General features: G+C 38.9%; 1 protein-coding gene across 2 annotated transcripts in view; it reads left to right on the forward strand.

Moving 5' to 3' along the window:
* The window catches only part of PDZRN3 (PDZ domain containing ring finger 3), a 147,356-nt gene that overhangs the window by 109,283 nt on the left and 12,175 nt on the right, over positions 1 to 25,898 (forward strand). The window contains exons 1-3 of one of the 2 annotated variants that reach the window (XM_040592922.1): positions 4,754 to 5,028; positions 21,091 to 21,344; positions 23,838 to 23,925. In XM_040592922.1, coding sequence (XP_040448856.1) covers positions 4,960 to 5,028; positions 21,091 to 21,344; positions 23,838 to 23,925 — 411 coding nt within the window. In that variant the 5' untranslated portion in view covers positions 4,754 to 4,959. Of the gene's footprint in view, positions 1 to 4,753; positions 5,029 to 21,090; positions 21,345 to 23,837; positions 23,926 to 25,898 lie in introns of those variants that run through there. The other variant, XM_040592920.1, reaches the window with a different exon arrangement.

Genomic DNA, 25,898 nt, shown 5'->3' on the forward strand with positions numbered 1-25,898 from the left:
AAAAAAAAAAAGGCCCAGAACTGAGAACATTTTGCTGTTATATTTAGAGTATGTATTTAATTGTTATGCCTGCACAATGCCATGGAAAATCCTGGTTTGCTTTCACATATTCAACAAAGGACTTTTTAGAAGGGTATTTTTAAAGTAGATCCACACTAATTAAATGTATTACTAAGAATCCAACACTTCACAACTATCAGTGGATTGTAGTATTGAAAATTTGCAAATAAACACAGGGAAACAAAACTCAGATCTGAACACATACTCAACAGAGGCACTCAAGCTTTAACAGAGGTAACCCAATGCCTATAATTAAAAAACACCCAAACACGCTTTGAAAAATTCTAGATGCATAAAGTACAGTTGGGTAGCACAGTTTTCTTTTACACTGCTCTATGCAATAATGTGTACAGTTTCCTGATTTATGTTTATATAACACACAAATGCAAGAATTATTTATAAAGTCACAGCTGTTCTCTTTCCTAGCCTTTGTTTCTCCCAAATCTTAAATATTTGTAAAAACAAGAACAGTAATTAAAGTATTGATACATTAAGCAAACATTTCCCTAATCACACTGCTTAAATACGAATCATTTGTTTAAACAGAACTTGCTAAGTATATGTACAAAAATATAATGTTAAATAGTTACTACATACTGGGAAAGCCAACTTGCATTTAAAGAAACAAAATAAACAATGCCAAACCATTACTAATGTTGCAGTCAGCCACTCAAACATTAGGAACTCCCAGAACCAAGCGCAACGGTTTGGTGTTTGCCCAGATCTGTGAAGTAGCTATGTGCCATCTGCTCCTCACACAAAGGACATGAGTTTATTCTTGCTGGTGGGAACTGCTGTCTAAGAGCCAACACTTGGCAGCATAAGTCCTTACCCTTGAAAAGCTGGCAGAGAGCACTTTTTAGCCTTTGAGTTCCCTAATAATGTTCCCCTCCAGGGTGCAGGTCCCTCATGAGTGCTTTATTTCCCTCTTTATTCTGATTCACCATCCCGTGCAGACAGGCAGGACACCCCAAGTGCATTGGTCTCTTGTGGATTCCCCTTACCTGCCAACACCTGACATGCTTAATTGTAAAATAAATCAAACATTTAAATAGTGAAATTTATACTAGGCTTGTAGTTACAGGCTGAGAGATTGTAGCTGCAACTAAGACAAATACAAAAAGCAAAACCTGCCTGTGATCTGTGGCAGGATTCCCTCCTTACCATCACCCACCGTCTGCCCAGGACATCCAGCTTCCCGGAGACGAGAGCAGCACCCTGTCCTTCGTGGTGGCCCATGCAGTATGGCTGCTTTCCACCTTCTGTTCCTCGGGAACTAGCTTTTGGACACAAAAGCGAATGCCTGATAGTCGAGCCAGGTATCTTGGTAAAAGGGATTTTGCAGACTCGGTCACATATAATCAGTTAGGGAGCAAGTAATCTAGATAAATGCTAATGAAAGCTCTTGCTGGCACCTTGTGTATTCAAAGGCTATTTACTATTGTTCCTAGTCAGTTGGCTCACTAGCTTCCCATTCAGTCTGGATTGCTCAGATTCAGCTGGGACCACTATAATATTCACATTACACGTGATATAAGCCATCCACTACGCATACGTTTTGTTAAGCTCATTATCTGTGGCGCACTGGTGAGACCACACATGACACACTGTTAATGCAGATGACAGATCCCATAACAAGCTGCCTGACCTGGACAAACCAAAGGAAGCCAGTTTACCTCCACCACGACAAGTATTCCTGTAACACCCCGGGCTTACCTTGGTACATATGTTATAAAGCAAGCATAATCAGGCAATTAGCATCCTTCCCGTCCCAGACAGCTCAGGTGGCTTTTTCTGGCTGCCTGAGTCCAGCAGTGAGGAGCACTGAGAAGATCTCTTTGTTCTTGAACCTCACAAAGAACAATTAGGAAACGGAACTGGCCTCACCAGACCTTCTGGTGTCACCCACCAAACTCATTAATTATGGAAGCAGTCTCATAAGAATTAAACTGAAAACTTGCTGAGAACATGCAAACTGCAACAGCTCTAAAAGCTGACCAAATTTAGCAGATTTCACAAGAACAACGCAAACTGTCCCTGTGCCAAACTTCAAATTCTTGTTTCAAATTATGTTGATACTAAAATCTCCTCAAAGAAAACTTATCCAGAATTTCTTAACATGGGCAAGCAAGGTATTTTTTTTTTCTGTAATCTTACTTTAGAAGTTACTGAAACACTTCGGCTCAAGTGTACCATTAAAAGCAAAAATCAGCATTGGACAATGCCTAGAACACAAGTTTACAGCCCAGAAGTTTAAAGCTTGGCAAAGTACTGTAAAAGCTAGTCTATATGAACATGAGGCAGTGCTACCATTTCTGCCTATGAGATGAATAGAAAAATATAAATTAGATCTCAATAATGGAAAACATCTCCGTTGAGATAAGCGCTGGCCTGACTATCAGGCTAGCTTATTTACCAGAGCAACAGTGCAACAAAGCCAACTGCACCACTAAGCCACACTGTTTGCTGCTGAGCAACGTGCTTCGGCTTTGTTAGCTGAAGAATCTGAAGCATCACATTTATGGGATCCCTCCATGCTCAGATCAAAACAACAGTCTTCTGCAGGACTTACTCTCCTGGCCCAATTTACAGATTATCTTTTTGAATCAGATGAAACATTATCTCACATAATCTATCATGTTACTGTAGGAAAATAACAAATAGGTGCATTTCCGTTGAAACTGGAAATGATATATCCCACATGTTTCTGTTTTATTTCTAATCAGATCCAGCTGTGTGCTATTTCTAGAAAAACAATTCCTGAGTGAACTCAGCCACCTGAACTGAACAATAACCTTTAAATAGCAACCAGTATTTAAGAAGAAACTTAATTGCATGAAAAAAGCAAAACATAGGCAGCATTTCTAAAAGTTTTACCTTAAGTCGCTTAAGCTGTAATTATTTTTTTTACAATTTCACTATGGGGTTTTGTTGTTGTTTTGGTTTGGTTTTTTACTTTATTCAGTATCATCATCATCTTTTCCGCTTTTAGAGAACACTAGTTCCCTCATGCAAGGACTTTCCAGTTGTTCAATATCCACAGCCCCTGGCTGTCAACCAGCTTTGGAAAAGCCCGTATAATGTGGTTGGCATATCTAACCAGGGATAGCCTGAATTGTTCTTCAGCTTAGAGGGCCACCAGTAAGATCTGGGGTACCTCTGTCTTGCTCTAACCTTCCAAGTTTTACCACCATTGTAGCAGTAATCTTATCGAGGAAACATCACAGTCACAGCGCAGGGATGGAGCCCCTACCTGCTTTCAGATATTTGGCAAGAATTTGAAGAGGTCTCCTTCCTTTCTTTTCCTGTAGGTAGGTAGGTTGGTTTTGCTGGCAAAACTCAGTCTCAGAGTTAAGGAACCCTTTCTTGTCATAGTCTCTATTTACTAAAGTTTAGTACTAAAAAGTAAGGACAGCAGTAGCTGATGATCTTAATGCAAATTGTGAGTTGGCACAGTTGTAGCGGCAGCTGGGTATGTACGAGATACCTATGTACAGCGTTTGGACATAAAAGCTGTAGATAATCCTTGCACAACATTTCCACTGTCATCCACAGAAACTCACTAAGCAAATAGTCAGGAACCAGTTAGGTAACCACAGCACAAGATCCAGGCCCTCTGCCATGCAATGCCTAGATTGGAATTGTACCCTTGGTCTCATTCCTAGCTGTTCACTTCTTTAAAGCAGGATGAATTGAAATAATGATTATAAAAATAGACACCTTCTGAATGCTTAAACAATTGGAAAAGGTATGGTTAATTCAAACTCATAACAAGGTAGTGTTTCCTACAGACTAGAAAACATCCATAAAGCTTATGACTTATGAGTACTTTTCTACTTCATTGGGCAGTTCGCTGATGTTTTATCTCTACATCTGTGGCACAGGTTCAGTGTGGATCTAGGCACTCCAATACTGAATAGTCATAAATGCCATATTTATTTTATTGTATACCTTCTTATAATCTGGTAAAGTTTATATTTTTAATATAACAAATAATATGTGAACCTGTTGTTTACACTCTTCAAATACAATGAGAGTCAGTAACATAGAGACCCATTATTCACTTGGTGTAAATACTAGTTTAAAGGTAATCTATTAATACTAATCCAAGGCACTCTTTTTTTGTAGCTCCCTAAATCCACATACATTCATATATATCTCTTTTGCTTTGTAGCCAGGTCCTCAGGCTGCACGTAGGCTTTCAGGGACAGAGATTGCCTTTCTCTGTTGTGTTTGTTAAATGCCCAGTGCAGTCATCTTCTGCTGTAAAAGGTGGCTTTCGGATGCCACCTCAGTACGAGGGGAAAATAAATGCTGCTAAGCATATTCAACTTCGCCACAGCCACCACCGAGTTTTGTGCCATCCCATTCATTTCATTGTGACTTACATTTAAACTGTACTTGTAGCCTGCTTAAATATGCTAAGAATTATCCTGAGGGACCGTAGTAAAATGTAGTCATGTTTATTTGTAATTGCTACAAAATGGTTTACAAAATTGTTAGTGTCTTTTATTATGCTTGCTACTGAAGCACTTGCCTGTTAATTAGAGAAATTTCAGCTGTCATAGCTGGCAATTATAGCTTCTGTATCACTGTCTGGTATGAATAGTCAATGAGAGCTGATTAATATGCATGAGTAGCAGTATATAGCGTGTGCATTGGAGCACAGTGCCGCAGCCAGAGCGGCAGAGGGAGTGCTGTGTACTGCCAGGGAAGGAGGGAGAGCTCAAAAGAAAAAAGCACAGTTGCTCTGCAGCACCCTGTGCGATACCACCGCGAGCTGTTCAGCCGACTCACCTAGGGGTTTCAAGGATATCTGCATGCATGCATGCTCGGTAACAGAGATTTCTGTGGCTGCTCTGGTGAATAAGGAAGATTATTTCTGCCACTTATTTAAACATGGGATGCAGTTTGTGCACTCTACAGAAGCAAGAAGAACAGTACAAGTTACTGTATGAAGTTTGTCAGGTAAAGAATTAGATTTCATTTCTAAAAGCAAATATTCTCTTTTGGGCTTGTGACCACTATTAATGATGGGAAGAACATAAGCCAAAAATGGCTTATACAAGCGGAAATGAAAGGGGGTTTGCCTTATTTGATGTGTTAATGATTATGGTTTTATGATGTACCTTCCCATTCTCACGTGCAGAACATCAGATATTTAAATGTATGCTATTATACATCAAACTTCTTACAAAACTTTACATCACAAAATAGGACTCTGTTGGTAATTTCTCCAGTATGAATTAGGTAAAATCTCTTGACAAGGATCATGCTTGGCCACACACTCCTTGATCAAGTTAGGAAAGATGTGCAGGAAGGTTTTGTATCTGTTTATGAGTACATGCAGACACTTCTTTCTGTGCAATGCATTCAGTGCTCAGTCTGGTCTTTAAGTGCCTGTTCCTGCCAGAGTAAGTTTATGTCTAGTTGTAGTTTGTGCACCTTGGTGTGCAGAAATACCAGCTAACAAATAGTTGATTTGACAGCAGATTAAAATTACTGCTCTACAGATCTTTCTACATCAAATTACTGATACTAAGCACCTGAAAAGTTTTCTAAAACTCTGGTAATATGTTAACTTCTGTTACAAAAATGTTATTGCCTGCTTCTGCTTTTCCTTCTGTCTGTCTGAAATTTCTTACTCTGTCACATCTGAAGATTGATTTGTAGCAAACCAGCACGATGGAACCATGCAGCGTGATGGCCAGGTGTTAGGGACGCACTCCTACAGATCTCTTTTGAAATAATGGTAGGCAGGTAGCTTACAGTTAACCTCTGAAAACGTGAAGTGGGCTGTCTGTAGAAACAACCCGGATAAACAGAAACTACGCGGCTCCTTCAAGCTGTACTCTACCACCTTGCGGTTCGTAAGGCAGTTTAGAGTAAGTGAGTTATCGCGGCCAGAGGAGCGCCGAGCTGACATCCCAGCGCTGCCGACATCCCAGCGGTGCCGTGCCCTGCGCCCGCCGGCAGAGGGGATTGCTCAGCGGGGCGGGGGGGGAGAGACATCCCGTCTCCTCGCTGCGTTACCACCTGCATCTGGTCTGAGATATGGATGTCACCGACAGCAAAGGGAATAAAATATGTGGTTTGTATGTTATACTGGTAGGGAAGCGATTAAATTTTAAACACAGTTTTGATCTAATTCTTGCTTACTCGCCCAAAGGGCACTGGCGCTTTGTGGAACTAAAAAAACTTGGGAGAGCAAATAGGAAGACATGTTTACTGTCATTTCTATTTATACTAACTCACTTCCACTTGCTAAGCTGCTATGCACGTGATGGTGGGAAGAATTTTAGAGAACGGTAATCAGATTTCTCAGACGTTATTCTGTACAGAGAAGTAGTTTCAGGTGCTGCCTGCGACAGCAGACCTGGTGCCAGTATTGTTTGTGTGAATCCTCCATTCAGGTCAAGCAGCAGCTGTGGTAACAGTTACTTATCCCCCAAGGTTGCCAAGTTCTCATGCAGTCTGGGTTTGACGACTGTCAGTGAATCACATTCAGAAGTGCAACAACCAGAACAAACTGAGGCAACAACAAATTATTAATATTTTGATTGCTTAGGAAGCTTGGCACAATTTCTGTTGTGAAATGAAGGTGCAAGAGAACCTTTGCAAGTTACTGACATCTCCCAACAGATGCAGGACAACATTCTTTAAATACATGTCCTTAAAATCACTCACAGGAACAGTCCCACTGATATCTGAGATGGGTGAACTATCCAGTGCTGGCTGCAGGTGCAGATCCCTGGTGGTAGTTTGGATTTAGAAATCAACCTGCCAGTGCTGCAACCTTGTTTCAGCAATGTGTGGAACAGAGTGCACAGCACTCGTGATTAACTTTAAGCATGGAAGTCCTTGGGGAAACATTGCTGGAATACCCTCAGCTTCCACAAAAGTGAGAGATGCATGTAAGCCTATAAAACTGGGATTTCTAACATAGTGAGGCCTGAATTATTTAAGACTATAATCCCTGATTATTCCAGAACATAAATTCTTGTGCAAAACTATTTTAACAGGGTACTACTATGATTTCTCTGTTTCACAAGATAGGAGGGAGGGAATTCTGTAGCTTATGGAGTACATCCAGATAATTAAATGTCACAGTAACTATAAAAGTGCATCCTCGTGGAACCTACACATAAGAGCAATCACGTAAAATTTAATGGTGGGGGAGATGAAGAATCATTGTAATTTAAAGTAACAGAATATAAAAGACAAAAGTTTCAAAATATGTTAGCAGTAACAAATACCTCTTACAGTGGTTCTATTTTGTATCATCCATAGGTAACCCTAGTATGTGGTAAGATAACATTGCCATTCCAGAGAAAAGTAAAAGAAGCTTTTTTAAAAGTCTGAATTAGACAAAATTTGCGTAACTTGGCTTTAGGAAATACTGAGCATTGTTACAAATAAATCCCCTTAGCCTTATTTTTTAAAAGTTCATGACTGAGATGTAGGAATTCAGAAAACACTTGCAAGAATTAATAATAGTACATAACTGCACTTTCTCTATTAGGCCAAGAGCTTTAGTGTGGCTGGGAAATTAATGCTTCAATAAATTACAATTCCAGAAGGTCCAGTACGTCTGGCTTTGTAAGTCCTCATAACAGAGAGCACAAAGAGGATCAAATATACCAGGGCTCAGGCTTTATCCCTTCCTCATCCATAGATAATTCAAAGAGATCCTCTTCATTAAGGGCTTTGGCACATTGCCTACAATTTCTTTTTGGGCCGCTGTGAGCTTAATGATGCAGAACAATGGTCTTCCCTCTTGTTGCACACATACCTTATTGTACCTTTAATCACATAATAAAAACCAAATTAAGACACCTCGTCATTAAAGTCTATTGTAGCTGTGCATATCAATGCTTTGTATTACAAATACAAAGGGGGCTGTGGCAGCTTGAAATCTTGATGCAGAACACTGTCACCAACAATAAGCGTGCCTGTGGCAGCAACGTAAGGCATATAATACCTTAGCTGTATCCTGAGGCCGACTTCCCAGTTACATCCAGCATATGAAATGAAGTAATTAAATGAGATTAGATTTTGGGTTTCTGGTTAAATGGAAATTTTCCTCAGAAGATTTTAAAGGTTGTGAAAATGGAGGGAGAAGGGGGAAGAAAGAAAACAAGAAAACTGGGAAGGTGTTTTAGACTAGTTTTGCAGTTTCTTTTTCTCAATGTCATCAGCTCATATACAAACAATAACAGAAACAAGGGCTTTTCCCTTTGTAGAAAAATTCGTGGGGCACCGAAAAGTAATCTCCATTGAAGGAAACACAGAGATGAATGAGTCATCTGAGACAGAACTTCTGAGTTTGTGAAATAAAAAAGATGAAGTCTTCAATTTTAGTAACTTTCTCAGTACCTATTTCACACTAAGCACATGTTTACACGCAGTTTGGGAGGAAATGGTTTCACCGTGTGTGCTTACCTAAATGGACACATAGTATTTCCTAGGATAAGAACATAGAATTTTAAGTCACAGATGACTATAAACTGCATGGGCAGTGCTCAGAACTGCTCACTGGGATTCCAGATGATGGAGTTCATCCAGTTCTCATGGTGAGAAAATATCATAAAAACAACCCATCAAAACTGGCACTTCCAGCTGAGAAACGATGTGATGAATATGGAGACTAACCCCTTCCTCCAGGCTGTCCCTCCAGATTAAGGATAGAAACGCTGGCAGGAAACAAGCTCACATTGCCACTGCCCTTGCTTCAGATGATCCGAGGTCAGAGGATTTCAGCCTCTATGATTGTTGAGCTGGCATGTTTCACAAATACTAAAGTTCATATATAAATAAACAGTTGTTGTAATGACCTTTTAGTGTTTTAGTAACTTGAAAGCCCCGTTCACATGCTCTTGGCCTGGCACGTCAATGAGACAAGTGAAAATGACAGCGCTGGTAAAAACAATAGCGGGCAAACTAGATTTGTCTTTTGAACTAGACTAAGATGTGATGCAACCAAGGTTATATAAGCACCAAGGTCCGCATACAAATTATTGCTGTGCTAATGAGAAGATGGTAGTGACGAGGAACTAACTGACACTGTATTTCGTTGGCAACGTCCAGCAGCATCATTTGTGAGGAGACTACTCCTTCAGCAGAACTCACACACAAACCAGTTGCACTGAGCTGATCACCAGTACAGTTGCCTTTGCTGTTACAATTCCATTCACATATTTAGACTTGAAAAAATTGGACTAAAATAATCAGTCATTAAGAAAGCCTGATTCAAGGAAGCAGTCTAACTAGACTTAAACCTACTAAGCAATGTTGTTATCCTAAATCAGGGCCAAAATGAAGCTTGCCAAAATAAATGTTCAGCTCAAAAAAATTTCTAATCCAAACTGTAAGATTTGGGAAACAAGAATAATTGCCTCTGTACATATGCTTTTCACACCCTCAAATTTAATTGGGCAGCCAAAGAATTAGATATACATTTTAGTAGTTTTCCATGTTAAGACCAAACTGGTTGTGCCAATTATAGAAAACTGGTCTACTTGAAATACACTGTATGGCTTCAAATACTCCGTATGTACAGTCTGTGCTGCAGCTGAAATTAAGAACAGCATTGAAGTTATATTCTGTCACTTCACTACCATTAAACTTGACCTCAATAACAGTTGTGAACCTATCACACTTACTTCAAAGTAGGCATGTGTTTGCTTAAACAAGATGTTAATTCCAAGGGCTTTGTTCTAGACAGGGTTTTCTACTGCTGAATTAGTTCAGCTGTAGAAAAACTCTGCTTGACAGACTGGAGACTCATAATCTTCAGAAAACTGCCCTTTAATGATTGTGGCGCCTGTCTGTGGCTCAGAAGTCCCCTTTCTTAATTAGACATTTACCAGAAACTGGCAATTGAAATTTTCCTCTTCACTTGATGATGAATAATGCAATGCCTCTGTTAGGATTTCTCTGGAAGATACTCTTCACTGCAGGTTAGAGGAAAATTTTGGCCATTAAAGGAACATAAACAAGACGTGATACAAAATAAACAAAATTCCTAATGGTCACCTGTGATATAAATGGATGATTTGACCTACTGTGGACATAAAATATCTTACTCCTTCATAATCTTCCTGAAATCCACGGTGCCTTTCTTCTTTACATAGAGCAGATAAAATGCTTAACCACAGCACAGATTTATTTGGAATTTTTTTAAAGTGATAAATGATTGAAAAGATGAGTTTTGTAATGCTTTACACTTATACATCTGTTTAATGCTATGAAGCAGGTGGCAAGAAGTCACGAGGGAGAAGGCACTAGGGACAATCACTCTGTGCTTTACCGTCACATGTCAGACATGGGCTGGGAAAAAAGGAAACATATGGAGTAATGAAAAAGTGCAGATCTAATACATGTGTTTTGTTGTGTTCATTAATAATGAAACAAAAGGTCAGGCTTCATTTTCACTAGGACAGGACAACTCTACATTTATACATGCATTGGGATTGTTCCTTTCAGAGACTCAGTGGGCACATGGAAGCAGATCCAGCTAGCCCTCCTAAACTCTGCAGCGAGTTAGGGATTTGACGGAAGGGTGGCAAAATAAATAATATAAAATATACATAAACTTTAAACAAGACTGTAATATTCACTACTTTAAACAATTACTACTGAAGGAAGCCTTCCTACTAACATAGTTTATCTTAAGGCAAAAAACAGAGGCCACCATCTAAAAGAAAAAAATCACAAGCATCACAGCAGTGTTTTTATACTTGTGTCAATGCAATGATAATTCTGGACATGGACACGTTGTAGGTGATCAGCCACATTGTCCACTGGCACAGAAACTGGGTGCTTCCTCATTTCATTTCTAATTGTTGAAACTTCCAGCTTTATACTGAGACAGTACATTAGCTGTGTTCAGTAGCACTCCATTTCTCAAACACCACCATCAGACTCCTTGGGAACACTTGAGAAGTAAGTGTTCAGCTTCATAGAAAGAGTAATTGTACAAGCAGCCTAAAACCATATTTGGTTTATGTATTCTCATGGATCATGTGCATTTACACTAAGGTAGCTCCTACAGCATCATTTTAGAGAAAGCGATCATTCGTACACTGAAAGATGACAGCTGGTAAGAAAGCCTTTTTAGATTAGGCAGAGTTGCTTGCAGAGTGCAACAGAAGCTCTTGTATCTGACCTGACAGAATCTGTGTAACTGCCATCAATTTTAGCCAAAAAAGAAAAATAAAGGGTTTTAATCAGTAGCATGACTATGAGAATTCTAGGCCATAGTCAAGCAGCATGGACTGGAAGAGTACAGTGGAGTGGTGGTGGGATCCTACCTACACAACACCTCTGAGGTTAGTTTTCTTCAGCCAAAAACACTGCTGTATTTCTGGAAGGAGGTGGCACAAGATGATGAAGCCTACTCTGCAGATACCAGGTAGCTACTAAAGCAGCAGGCTCTCTTATTAACGAACCCACTTGGATCTGTCACTGCTGCTAGGTTCCCATATAGCAGCACTGGATGGTTTTTTTCCATCTTTTTTTGGTACCAACTTCAATAACCCTCTTCAACACAGATAATCTTCAGAGCTATATCCACAATTGTTCTTTCCCTGCCTTATATCACTGAGACATTTGTGGAAGAAGGGAGGGAGTAAGAGAATGGACTCAAAAACGACAGTGACTAGCTGCAGAAATGGGAATGTCATGAATTAGAATGGCCTTACACACGGTGTCTTGGAGATCAGTGCTCAGCTCTCATTGTGGTGTGCTCTCATGGGCCATCAGGTAGATCACTAACTTGTTTTAGGTTTCATCATCTCATCTGTACAATACTCCTCCTGTATTTTTGCTTGGAGCAGGCTCTCCAGAGAACGTGCTCTCTGTGTTTGTCTAGTTTGATGTGCCGCTAAAATAATAATAGTAGTATTTGAAGGCCTGGTCTATACACCAACTTGTACTACTCTGATTTTAATTGAGGTATGGTGTAAAATATTGCTAGACTGTCAACTATTTGAGCTGTAGGTGCTGGTAGGGTATTAGCAGGGGAAAGCTCCCTTCAGGTAAGTCTTACTCTTACACCATTCTCAGAGCACCCTCAGCATGCCACTCTTGGAGAAAGGCGAATCATCTACAAGGACTTTTGGCCTGATTCGGTACAAGAACGTGTTTCTTACATTACTCCAATTTAGATTAAATCCATGTAACTTTACACCCTCAACTAAACAGATTAATCTTTTTATGCTATTTACTATCATTGTGTATTATTTTACACATAGAGATAGACAGCTTTTTAAAAAGCACTCATTCATAAAAAAAGGCTGTAACTTGCTGTACTAGATGAATACATAGAGGTAGTTTTTTTCTCTTCGGAGGGGCACATTTGAGAAGGGCAAGAGCATTTCGATGTAACGTGACAGCAGAAGCAGCCCAAGGTGCCACAGTGGAGGCACAGCGCTATACATGGGCAAATCTAAAGAATGGAAGTGGGTGATTAGACTTGCTGAATTCTGGTCATTAGTAATTCATGATTATTTATGGCTGTCGTTTGTACCTCGCTGAGAAATATAATTGATTGGCTCCCTCTGGGCCATGCTACTGAAATGGCAGACGGAGTCATTAAAAAGGGAGGGTCTGTAAACTTCGTTCTGTTTTACATGGACCAGAGTTAAGCCATGAGCAGATACATAAAAGAATACCTTTTTAAATGCAGACAAAATATGAAAAAGTATTTCTGCCCTGATACAAAATCATTTAAACTGATGAATGCATATTTAAGAAAAAAGGGCTCCAAATAAACTTCACTAAGTACAGTAGTCTCAGAAACCCCAGCATTGGTCTAAATCTGGTTTCATTGAGGCAAACGATAAAATTCCCTATGGTTTTGAGTCATGATACATAGGAGCAGAGACTGAGGATCCAGTGAAAAGCAGGCACATTTTCATATGCTATATAGAGTACTAGCATTGCCTTGTTAAATAAGTAAATGTGCTAATTACTAGCAGAATAAAAATTCCTTTATTTCAAGGGTCTTTCTCCCAAGATTTTCCGTTTGGAAGTTAATGGTTTAGAGAACAAATATATTTTTTACTCTTAAGTAAAGAATTTTTCTTTGGCTTAACTATTTTGTCATGGGTGGCTCCCAAGGCAGAAGGGAAATGCACACACATGGAAACAGTCTATTACTAAACAATATAATTCTGGGTTTTTTGAAAAAGAGAGAGACTGTCCATATGAGGGAAATAAAAGAAGGATTAGATGGAGCTGCAAGAAGAATTAACCTATATTTTGAACCTTCTTTCTCCAATTCCTGAGGAAAAGGGGGTTTAGAAAATAGGCTTTTTGCTGCTCTGGTTTCTATAAAAATCTTTAAAGTTCTGCTGCTTTTTCTTAATATGCAGACTTCTTAAGAACTCGCTAAAGAAGTGAATCAGACCATAAAGAGCGTTTTAAATGGAGCACAGACGTCTGTAGTCTAACAGAACTAGCATTTTGATAGTGCATTTCCCAAGGATTTGCATGAATTTCTACAAAGAAAAGCTGCTTACTCATTCTTAAGCAAAAAAGTTTTTTTCTCTGTGACATCTGTGAAGCATAGAAGAACCAACAAGCTGTACAATGCATACAAATGTTTACCATTCATGACATTAAATCCACATAAATCAGTCTAACTTGATGGATGGAAAAATAATTTTCTTTTACTGAAACCTTTTTTGGTTTCTAGTTTCTGTTGCGTACTACCAACATGAAGCAAACTTTTTTTTTTTACACACTATTTAAGCAAAAATAACGTACAAAGTAATTGTAACTACACACAGTAAACTCTTATCCACAGGAATTTTCTGGCTTTCTCAACCTTTCCGTTAAATATTTCTGCCAATATCCAGAGTTTCTTCATCTATACTATTGCAAACGATGCTTGCACACGCTTAAATGCAAAACTCTACACCTACATTCATCGAATGTCCTGCCTTATTCTCTTCTGCAAACCTCTTTCTAGCACAGCCCTGTCCCGTTGCCCTTGTATCACCTCTGCAGGGCTCCCAGGGGCTCGGCTGCATGCCCCCCTTGTGACTGCAAGTGGGAAACAGAATCAGTTCAAGGAACATCTTTCTTTTGTGAATAACCCAGCTGCGTAAATTTGCTATCACAGGAAAACAGAAAAAAAAAAAAAATACTGGGTATTCCGTAAACATTTTATCAGAAGGAAAAGAACACAAGATTGGTGGTAACCAGGAGGAAATTCTGTCTGTGTAAACAAGTTCATATTTTTATATACCTGAACACCCCCAATTTACGTTTGCCGTCAGCAAAGTGGCAGTCTTCTCTTCCCACCCAGAAAAATAAAACATGTAAATCCCTTACCTTGCTAAACAATTAAACAGCATCTATTGATAAAATGACATTTATGTAATGGCACAACTGTGTACTATCTCATGAAAATACCTTCCTCATACCTCAAAAATAAGAATGTGTTTTCTAGTAACAGAGTACAATTCTGTCATCTTAGTCATGGCTACAGACTCCACTGACTTGCACAGGAGGTCCAGCAGCGTGAAGGCTGGAGGGCTCCCAGCCTCCAGACCACATGCCAGTTTTGACCTCAGGAAGATTTGGCCTGAAATTAGCTTCTAAACAGTGGCAGTTGGCTCTGAAATTGCTGGAGGATACCAAACCTCTCAGCAGAATAATTGTTAAAGTAAAAGCACGTACATATGGTGTTAAACATGAAAAAAATCTATCTTCACAAAAGGTATTTCACTGTGAGGGAAGAGATTTCAATAGGAGGGATGCCAAACACCTCGCACAGCTCTGACAGAGAGAGACAAGCTGTTGTATATCCAATACCACACACACTTGCAGCACCATAGAATTATATGGAAAACCATGTCCCAGCTAGGAAGTGCAAATTCTTCACAAGCCTAAAGACCTAAGGTTTTCTCCTGTTTTCCTTGCTTTACTCCTTGTTGATTTGCCCATCACAGATTTGTTCTTTCTTCCTCTCCAGTGGCCACGTGTACTGCAGCATCCTATACTCTTATTATCTGCATCCAACATTAGATGATGCAGGTTTATAATATGTTGCATCTGACAAGCTACTTAATGAGTAGCTACTAATGCAAGAGAGATTTGAAAACAGACTCAGAAATGCACTTAAGTCTTACAAACACTACACCCAGCAAGATCCTACTGCACATTTTTACTCTTTTATCTCCAAGGTAGAACTAACTTTTCCAGCCTTTTTCACAGCACTAGGAAGTTTGATCTTACAATCACATTGCATTTGTTGCTTTCACATCTCCTAACTGTCACAGGCTATTCTTCAGCAGTTTCACCTTATGTTTAGGGTTCAACAGTGAAATTCATCTGGTGCTTCCATTTTTGGCCAGATACAGTATTTTGTCTTTTTTTTTTTCCTTTTTTTTTTCCTTTTTATTAATTCCTGTTTATTTTTCTCACCATTTACTTCTCGGAAGTGGGAATTAATGAAAGCCCCATGGCTGAAATGAGTTTAAGACATCATTTCCATTTATTTGTTTGCTGGGACTCTCCACTTGGATTTGTGTCATGGCCTCCCCTATTACACCTTGTTGCATCATCTCTCTTTTTCTCCGTTACAAATACGTATCATGTTTTACCTTCATTGTCCATGGCAGCATTTTCCTTTCCATTATCACAGTTTGGCCGTACCAATTGAATGCTGATGGCACACTCAGCTTCATAACATCTTGCTTTGCTATTAGACTTAGCTCTGTTTCAGTCAGAGCCCAAACCAAGGCATTGCAAAGGCAAAACTCTCAGAGACTTTAGTGAGCATCAAATCAAGCTCAAGTGACTATTTTATTTTTGTTCCAAGTATTAAAAGAAAACTTCTAGGAGACACTCCCCAGACAGGATTATGCTGCCTTTATCTATAGATATCTTGCTGACTTACAACACAGATTTTAGGTAGTGTGCACTCTGCAGCCTACTTCTGTGCAAAACAATATATAACAAACAGTATATACTATAAATTACTATAAATACTATTCTATTTCATAATCATTACATAAATTCTTAAAAAAAAAAAAATCAAACATCTCTTCCGTATTTACTGTATGGTCTTAATTCCAAGTATTTATCTCTGCATCTCATACAGTTGCTAACCCTACTGTCTGGCTCCACCACAAATTTCATCAAGGTCCATTCAGTTCATTTCAGCTACATGCACTTCAGTTTAACTACAGCTTTCTCCATATTCAATATATTTCCAATGCAAAGAAGGTCCAAAAGCTAAGCATTTCAACATTTCAGACAAGTTAATTTATCTATCTTTTGTGCCATGAAAGATCCCATTGTCTCTGTCACATGGCATGTTCTTAAGAAATTATGCATATTTTTAGGGTTTGGCAGTCTTCTCAAGCATTCATATGCATGGATATTTTTTTTCTTCTGTGGTATTTCAAATGTAACTATTTAAAAGGAAGAATTTTACTGAGCACAATTCAGCAGCATTAGGAATAAAGTGTCTATGATTATAGAGACACTTTTTTTTTTTTTTTTTTTTTTTTTTTTACAAAGTGCAACTGTACTAATGTATTTATTGGCTGGGAATAATTGTTTGTTAATTGTGAAAAAATTTCCAGACAGAAACTAAACATCTTAATATCATCTATTTGCTAAAGTTTTGGAAGGACTCAGCCACAAGCACTGATTCTACACAGACACCAGAAATCAGGCCATTGAAATCATCCCAGTATTCCCAGTATATTTTTCTTCTGCATCATTTGTGTGCTACGAAAAATAAAATACCAATACTTGCTTTTTCATCTAGAAAAAGTAGCAGTTTGGCTCTGATGTACATGAACAGAGAATTACTAGGTTTCATTATCCAAATATTTTAGCATAGCCATCCTCATGTCCCATCAGCAGAAGATTATATTATTGATGTGCTGGGATGGGGAAAAAAAGAAGTAAATACAAACTATTCACTGGCAGTTACCGCAGGATTTTAAGGGGCTAGGTTCAGACAGTGTAATTACCCTGCTGTAAATCACTTTAAAGCGTATTTTCGCATCATTGCATATTCTTCCATCATTCTACATTCAGAAATTAAGTAGTTAATAGCGATAGCTTGGTGCAGCCCATTACCTCTTATTTTGTTAGTGCAGTTCTGAACACATCTAATCAGTCAGCAGTCCACCACATTGCCGAAGACTGCTGATCAAAACAGAAATGTGCCAAGCTAAAAGGGTTCCACTCAGTTTGAATTTACAAATCAGTCCCTTGCAAGAGATCCACAGACTGACCCTGAAACCATTCACTGTGTGAACGGCTAGCGTCCAGAGAATTGCTTGCCTAATACGATGTGGGTGCTGCCATATTTCATAGCATTACTCACTTCCAAAGACAAAAAACCCAAGCATATTTTAGCAGTAGGTTAAGAAACACATAATAACAGTACAGTGTGTTATGCTTTCATTTCACTATAGTCAGTGCCATCTTATCAAACCCGTAACACAAAATTGTATATACGTCAAATATAAATCCCCTTTTAGACTTATTTATTTACCATGCTCTGCAGAGTCCTAGTATTCTAAAATGCCCAAGTAGACATTGTTGAATACAAATTAACCAACAAAATGCTCAGTTCCAACTTGAAGCCAGCAATACAAGATGAAATGTTTTAGCAGAGCAGTCCTGCTGCCATTACTTACAGCACTTAACGTCCCTGCCCCCAGGTTTTCTCCAGCCCCTCCACTGGGGCTATCCTTGCAGCCAGTGAAGCAGAACAAGACGAGCACATGCTCCTCAACAATCCCACTGACTGTCCAGTATCTACAGTTAAGCCTCTGATGAGTAGGCATTTGTGAAAACCTGCATGTAGCAGTCCTGCTGCCAACGGCTGCCAGAGAGGGAATGCGGCAGCAGGCAGGCCTACAAAATGCTGAATCTCAACCAAAAGCCAGAAAGTCACAAACCTTTTCTGCATGAGGTCCCCTTGGCAGTAGGAGAGGTTTTAGATTAAAATTTAGCTGGCTCTTCTCCCTGATTCTAAAATCTGGTCTTGCATCCTTCTGCCTGGCTGCGCAGCACTTCTCTTTTTCACTGCATTATCAGCTAGTAGAAAACAGTCAGGATATAACTCCTGTAATAACAGTTTACAATATAGTGCAACAACCGCCTGTTCCTTACATGATATCAACCTGACTTTGAAGTTATGATTATTTAAATATAACAATTACATATGAAAGCACAAAGCATGCCAGTCCACAGATCTGCGGAAATTAAGTGTCCTAAGGAACCTAAACTAAAATGCAGGCCTGTACTAAACTGTGTGTAACCCAAATTCATTACAATATTGAGGAATAAACTGGAAGACTATCCTACACATTATTTTACCAGTTTTTAGCATAAAGATGTAGAAAGCATCTCACACTGAAAGTTTCCTGCTCAAGGGTTGTACTGAGCATATTTCTGAAAAACACTACCCTTGCTGCAATTTAGATTCTTCCTTTTTGATTGCTTGTTGGATTTAGTTATACAAAAAAAAAAAAAAATATTAGGATGCACACAGTAAAATGTGCAACATTTAATTTGCAGCAAATAATAAAACTCAAACCATAATCAGCTTTCCTTTTTCCAGAGAAAACATTACACTGAACTTAATTTTACAGCTCTGCAAATTGTTTTAAAGTAATCTGCTCAATTGAGCGAGTTAATGATATTTAATTTGACCAGGCCAAACTTTACAGGGTATACATTACTGAGAGCAATTGAGTTCAATACAAGTGTTGGTGTAATATAAATGTAATGCTAACACCTTCCATACTCAGCTGGCTTAAAAACCCTGGTGTCATCGCCTCTCTCAGATAAAGCAAAGATGACAGTGTAGAAGCGTTACGTGCACAGGGTAATTCAGCAGGAAGTCAGCCTTTCCAATCTGTTCTGCACTTGAGTTAACCCTCTTTACTATTACCCAGTTCTTTGCTGTGGGCAATCCGTTAAGTATGGGCTACATTCAGTTACTGCACTGAGTAACGTTACTTGTTCAGTTGCCCCACTTAGTTTAATGGGACTAGATTTGTGAACTAAGTGCAATCTGACACAAGCCAAGATAGCAGAATCTCGAGATATATTTTAGCATTTTCAATCATATTTAAGAAGCTAATGTGGCAGAGTCACCACCTCAGTGCACATTTCAGGCATGTACAAAAATGAGTAAATTACAGAGCAGTAGCCACCAGTGATACCTGAGGCTAGGCATGATTCCATCTGTGTCCAATCAAGGCAATTCATTATTTTTGTGCCTTGGAAAAAATAAGCTATTCTTCCCTGCAGAAGGCAAGAGTTTCTGCTGTGCAACTCATACCTCTGATTACAAATACAGTAATGTGGTTTATCAAGTGAACAGCTGTCTAACTGGAAAGAGTTAAGATGTAAGACATCATTCATAAAGAAAATATATAAACCAAGTATGATTCTTAATGAGAAGGACTGCTATGACAGGGGCCCTCACTGTCAGTGGTCATATAGCATCTTCAAATCTCCAATTTCAGTTTATCTCTGTGTCAGCCAACATTTGCCCCACTTCAAAGAACGTGGTAACAATTATATGATAGCATGAGGCTTTAGATTGTAATTTCACTGGGCAGCTTCTCATCAATTGTTTCTTGTCATCTGTACTAAAATGCAAACAGTTTGCAGGTTAAAAGAGGATAAAAACTTACTGGAATTACTAGTGGTTCCCACTATTTCTGTAACATCACTTCTTGCATATGAGCGCACAGAGCTTTCAGATTTGCCAACGTCTTGACAAACAGGCCAAATTTCAAAAGAAATCTCTGTGTTGGGCTGGAAACAGCAAGAAGTAGGCACAGATGCAGTCTTTTTACCATAGTTGCCTTTTTTCAGTTTGTTCCAAACTGTTCATTGTGTTTATCTTCCTTAAAAATTACAGTCCGTACAGTCAGAGACAGACAGAAACATTACAATTTCTCAAGAACCAAAACTTGAAATGAGAGTTACTGTTCTGCAGCTTTATAAAAATTCTGACGAATATGACCTCATCTCTTTCACAGCCTCTGGTTAGACTTAGATACTTATGAAGAATTCATTAGAAACTGTGTGAGGAAAGAAGCTAAGCAAGAGTGATATGCAAAGCCACAGTGGGCTGGAAATTCTCAAGACCCCTCTCTGGATCAGGAAGGACACCTCTGCTTGCCAAAGATTTGAAACTGTATATAGAATTGATTGCCTCATTTCAATTTTGCTGTTGTGAACAGAATCTTCACTACTCCTTTGAGACAGGAGGGATCTGTTTTAAGATTCCTTTCTCAGACACCACCACCCCCTGCCCCCTTCTTGGCCTGGCACGTCTAGTACTGGTAGTTCTTGGTGGAGTCTCTCAGTCATGTTTAGTAAAGGTTCTGTTACGTTATTCATTTAACCACGAGATAACGGTGGTGAGATCTGGAGATGGGGAATGGCCAAGCTACACAGCCAAAAAAGTTCTTTCAAAGAAAAGCCCATGATTGTTTTTCCCTTATTATTTCTATTCACTACCCCAGTCTGATGTCCATGCCCATCCATAAAATGCAGGTTTTTACTGCAGGGACTGCGTACCATTGTCATGTCTCATCTGAAAAGTTGTTCATCAGACACAAATACATGGTTTTGTAGTTTCAGATCTTGTCTCGGTAGTTCTGTTCAGCAAAAAGGTTAAAAGATTAAAAAACAAACAAAACCAGAAAAATTATAGGAGAATCAATAACTTTTTCGGTTTGAACAAGGGCTGAGGGATTTCTAATCTGCAAGAAACAAATGGGATGCTGGTTTGTGCTTTAGTTCAGTGAGCCCAGTAAAATCTAACTACCAAAATAAAAAGCAGAGCACAGGATTTGTAAAGTTGCTGTAGTAAAACGGGAAGATGAGAGAAGCGTAACATTACATAAATAGTTCCTAGTACATGTATATATACCTTTAGATGGAAGTTGAGACTTAACAGCCAAAACCAACAATACCCTCCACTTTCTGACTGTTTCTCTCATTGCTTTGCTTGCTTTCTTCCCACAGGTCAATGGGAAGGATTTATCTAAAGCAACACATGAGCAGGCAGTGGAAGCATTCAAAACAGCCAAGGAGCCCATTGTGGTGCAAGTCCTGAGAAGAACACCACGCACCAAGGTCTTCACTCCTCCTCATGACTCTCAGCTGGTAGACGTGGGCACACAGACAGATATCACTTTTGAACACATCATGGCTCTAAGCAAGATGGGCTCACCTACTCCACCCGTCTCTGTGCTAGACCCATATCTCCTACCTGAAGAGTAAGTAACAGTTTACAAAGCCCTTGAAAATTCTTGCATTCCTTAACATGGCATGTTAGGAGTAGTTCACAATCTCACCTTTACTTGCTGGTAAACGTGTACTCCCAGAAGCAGCCAGGATCCATATGCTATTCAGCCATAACTCAAAATGTTTTAATTTTTTTCTACACATTAGCAAGCCATTACTCACATGAGTAATGCTACTCAGTCACAACATGGCCTCATAAAGCTCATTTTTTGCTGGCATTTGATGGATAAAGTTATTGCTTCTTGTAATTCCTCTCACTGCCTCTTTGGGTTGCTTATGCTTTAACTTTATTTTTTATGGCTGCCATAAATTGTGTAATGCTAAGAGCTGCTACGTTCTGTTCCAGTGTATTAATTACTTTATTATAACCCTGCAGTGATGTTACTCAAATAAGTTATTTTCTAGGACTAAAATTACTTACCAGTGCTGTCATGGATGTTTTAGAATCAAATTTTAATTATTGTTAATGGTAGTTTGATGCTTTAATACTTACAAATAAAAATGACAATTATCTCCTGGCACACACACACCACGCCCTCACACGCTGTTCAACAGGAAAACAGCTCCCCAAGGAACCCATGCAAATTGCCTGTCATCTTGCCACACATCTCCACAAGAGAAAAAGGAACAGAAAGGATTCTGAACATCTCAGCTGCTGTGTATGAGACCATGATCTGGTCAAGCCACAGCAATACCTGGGTTTGCGGTGACCCTGGACACTGTGAGAGGCACTGCTAGTGTGCACGTGTCCTGGCTGCACAGTACGGCTCTGAAAGGAACCCGCAGGCAGCCTGAGCTGCAATCGTCCATCGGCACACCAACACACCCCAGCATGCCTCTCCGGACACCCCTCTCAATGCTCCAAGAAATAGGGTTTGACTACAAACAGGCACTGATCCTGTACTGCTCCTGAGTGACTTTCACGGCGTGTTAACATTCACACACTCAGCCAGCAACTGGGCGCCTGTGTGAATGTCTGTTCTGTTCATGACTCTCAGTGCTGATTACTTGAAAGACTTCCATCGGATATTACTGCATGGCCACCTATTCCCAGCCCATTGAAAATTCAAGCACAGCTGCATGTTTTAGCAGAAACATTTGACAAAAGGCTACAGCTTTGGGCTTGTTTGCAGTGAACAAGCAGCAGGGCTTAGAGCACTGTGGAGAGGACACACTTATTCTTAGAGCACCTACACACTGCATACCCCCAAACACATTTGCAAGAGGGGTTTTCAATACCTGCAACTTTCCAATTGCAAAACAGATTACATTAGAAAAATGGCAAAGATTAATTCATGATGATTTTTTTATGTTGCAACATGCCTGCATAATACCAGCTCAGTCCTAGCAAGTAACTTCATATTGCCCCTTAAGTGCTAGGCATAAATTCAAACTGCTAGCATCATCAGTGGCCTTGCTTTAATGTAGATGCTGGTCTTGACCACATAGCCTGCCTCACGTCTATCCCTTCATACAAAGGCAGTCAGCTATTTGGGTACGCTGTCACCCAGCATGCACAAGCAAACAGAGATGGTTTTTCTTAATGCTTCCTGTAACTTCTGAAAATCCCATTCAGCTTAATTTAGCCTGTGTATAGCAACTTGGGTATCTTAGCCAATTAGGAAATGCTGGTACATAAATAGCCTCACACTTACAAAGAAGCATGTATCTAGTTAACAGAGAATTAAAGGGAGTTTACTTTCATTGCAAAAAAAAAACCCCACGCAGCCTAGAAAAAGTGATCACAGGAGCATTACGCTGGTTACAACTTCCGAAGTACAGACAGTGAAAGTGTCAGAGGGCTCAAGTTGTAAAAAGCAGCATGCCAACAGTGAATGGCAATATGAAGTAGTGCATATTTAAATAGTATTTAAATCATTATGTACAGCCTATTGCATTCAAATCAATCAACAGAATACTGTTGATCCAACTAGTTGGCTGGCATATTATTTTGATAGTACTTAGAAATTTGATAAAATTTTGTGTCTTTAAGGCAAAGTAAAAACACCAAGCAGCTCAGCAAGAATGATTCTACTTTCATGTCTGCACATAACCTGAACTCACAAGTAAATAATCTCGTATTCCCTCTCATCTTGAACCCCAGCAAATATTTACTGACTTAGTTGTCACTTGGTACCCGTTACCCTACTTGCTGCTCTCTTCTCTGTATATTTTCCCCCCAAGTCAGCTTTACATTCAGAGAAAAATCATTAATAAACACTAAGACTCTTTACAAGTCTCTCATTCATTGTAAGGTGCCAGATGTTTTAGACTCCTCTTACAATAGCTGAATTTTTTCATGCACTTATTGGTGTAAATGGTATAGTATATATAATTAACCACATGCAAATTTTTGGCATGGGTGTTAGTCCATCATGTTTGTGATGACTTGCTATAAGCTTGGAATGTATTCATATGCTAACGAGAGTGCTGAGTGCTGTCCTAAAACATAAGGTTTTTTTCAGCCATCCATCAGTGCATGAATACTATGACCCAAATGACTACATGGGAGGAATTCATCAAGAAATGGACCGAGATGAGCTGGAATTAGAGGTACTTAGTCTTTAGTAGCTAGTTACTAACAGTTAAACATGTGCATGTCACAGTCTTTATATTGTATATAAAGTGAAAAGACATTTCAAAGCAGATATTTGTAATAACATTGCTCACTAGTTACTTTGCAGCTTGCAAACCTTAACGGCAGCATATTTAACTATGCACCGTGGACCGATGAGCCAACTCTTCAGCTAACAAATTAACATAAATAATGAAGTCATTGATTCTGTTAATTAAATTCGGTATAAATATGCTGACATAGACTTTCTGAAAATCTGAAATACTTTTCAGCTTTGGTGAGTGGCAGGACAGGCCTGTTCCACAAAGTCACAGTAAAAATGTGTGAGTTTCACTTAAATATTCTCCAGCTGACTAACAGATGTTCTTGATCATCATATAATTTAGAAGTATTTTAAGTTTACAAGACAAGACCAGAACATATTTCACTCCCTTAATACTAAGCTGTTCCTCCCTTTTTCATAACTGAAAAGTTATATGTGTATATATATATAAAATTACAGATAATAAAAGTTGAACCAGTCACAGAGGCACACAAGGCCTTTTCCTGCCAAATACTTAAAAAACGCTTTTAGCTTTAACACTTGTATATCCCATCAAAAGTTCATCCTTAGCTTTCTCAATTTTAATAACCTGCTCCCAACAATACAGAGCACAGCACAGAAATTTTGAGTGTTAGTTCTGCAAGATAGTTAAGCAGTACCGACACACTGAAGTGCTTTTAATCATTTGTAATAAATAACAGCGAAGTATCTCAGTACTTCTAAATACTACCAGCAATGTGTGACCCAGATAATCCATTCAAGATCATCCGTAAGTGAATACCTCTTAGCTTGCTTGCAACTCTTGATTTCTTAGATCCTTGTCTAGCTAACGCTTATTTGTCAAAGCAAGCAATGCTGACCTGTCTGTAGCTCTGTTTAAATCAGCGATAGATTTATCAAGAGCTTCAATAGGAGCAGCGTTCAGTCATTCTATGAGCATGAAGTTGTTCCCTCCTATAAAAGTGTTTGCAGGATCAAGGACTAAAACCTCATAAAAAAATTGTTTTCAGATTCTGCAGATCTGGTAGCAATTCATCTCTGTATACAAACACAAATCAAAGGCAGGATAAAATCAAAGTGCCAGTAAAACAAATGCTGTTTAGCAGACTTCAAGGCCTTACTTCTCAAACAAGTGCCTTTTTTTTTTTTTTTCTTAAAAAAAATAAATATAGATTTCAGTCTTAAGGGAAAATGTAAAACAAATTAGTATTATCTGCCAGTGTCTTTCCAAAAATCTATATTTTAGGAAATTTAATATTGTGGATAAATTATATTGCTTCCATTAAAATGTCAACCAGCTGAGCTAAAAACAGTTTAAACCCATGCACTTCAGTAGTCAGACGTTAATATGCCTTAAACCCCAACATTAATAATTTTGACATTGATATAGTACTTCAAGGCAAAAGGTGATCAGCTTAGTAACACAGGGAGATGAACATTAGAAAAGTCTCTGTAGCCTAATAGTATTTCTTAAAAAACACTAAAGATTCTTGTTCAAATTGTAGAGACTATGATCAATGGTAAGGTCAAAGTGCTAACAGGGACTCAACTGGCTAGTTGCTTTTTTGTTTGTCTTTTGATAGATATGTTTTAAAAGACCACAAAGGCACCGTTTCATTGACTGCAGCAGGAATGTCTAAAGTGAGAAAGCCATCAAGTCAGCCTTCTGGGTTTCTGTGTCCATAAAATGTGCTTTGAATTTAAATCAGAAGCTCCTCATCTAAACTTTTATGGTCTATAACTGACTGGTTAGTGATTTCTAACAAGTAAAAAGGAAAAAAACAGTGAAATACCCAAGTTCACAACCAGCTTCTAATGTAAATATCCACAGGCAGGAATTTATGCTGGCAGTATTGCAGAGATGCCAAAATTGTGTTCTTAGTTCTATCTCTCCACATTTATCTTAAA

Source organism: Falco naumanni, chromosome 4 (assembly GCF_017639655.2).
Source record: "Falco naumanni isolate bFalNau1 chromosome 4, bFalNau1.pat, whole genome shotgun sequence".
Taxonomy (NCBI): domain Eukaryota; kingdom Metazoa; phylum Chordata; class Aves; order Falconiformes; family Falconidae; genus Falco; species Falco naumanni.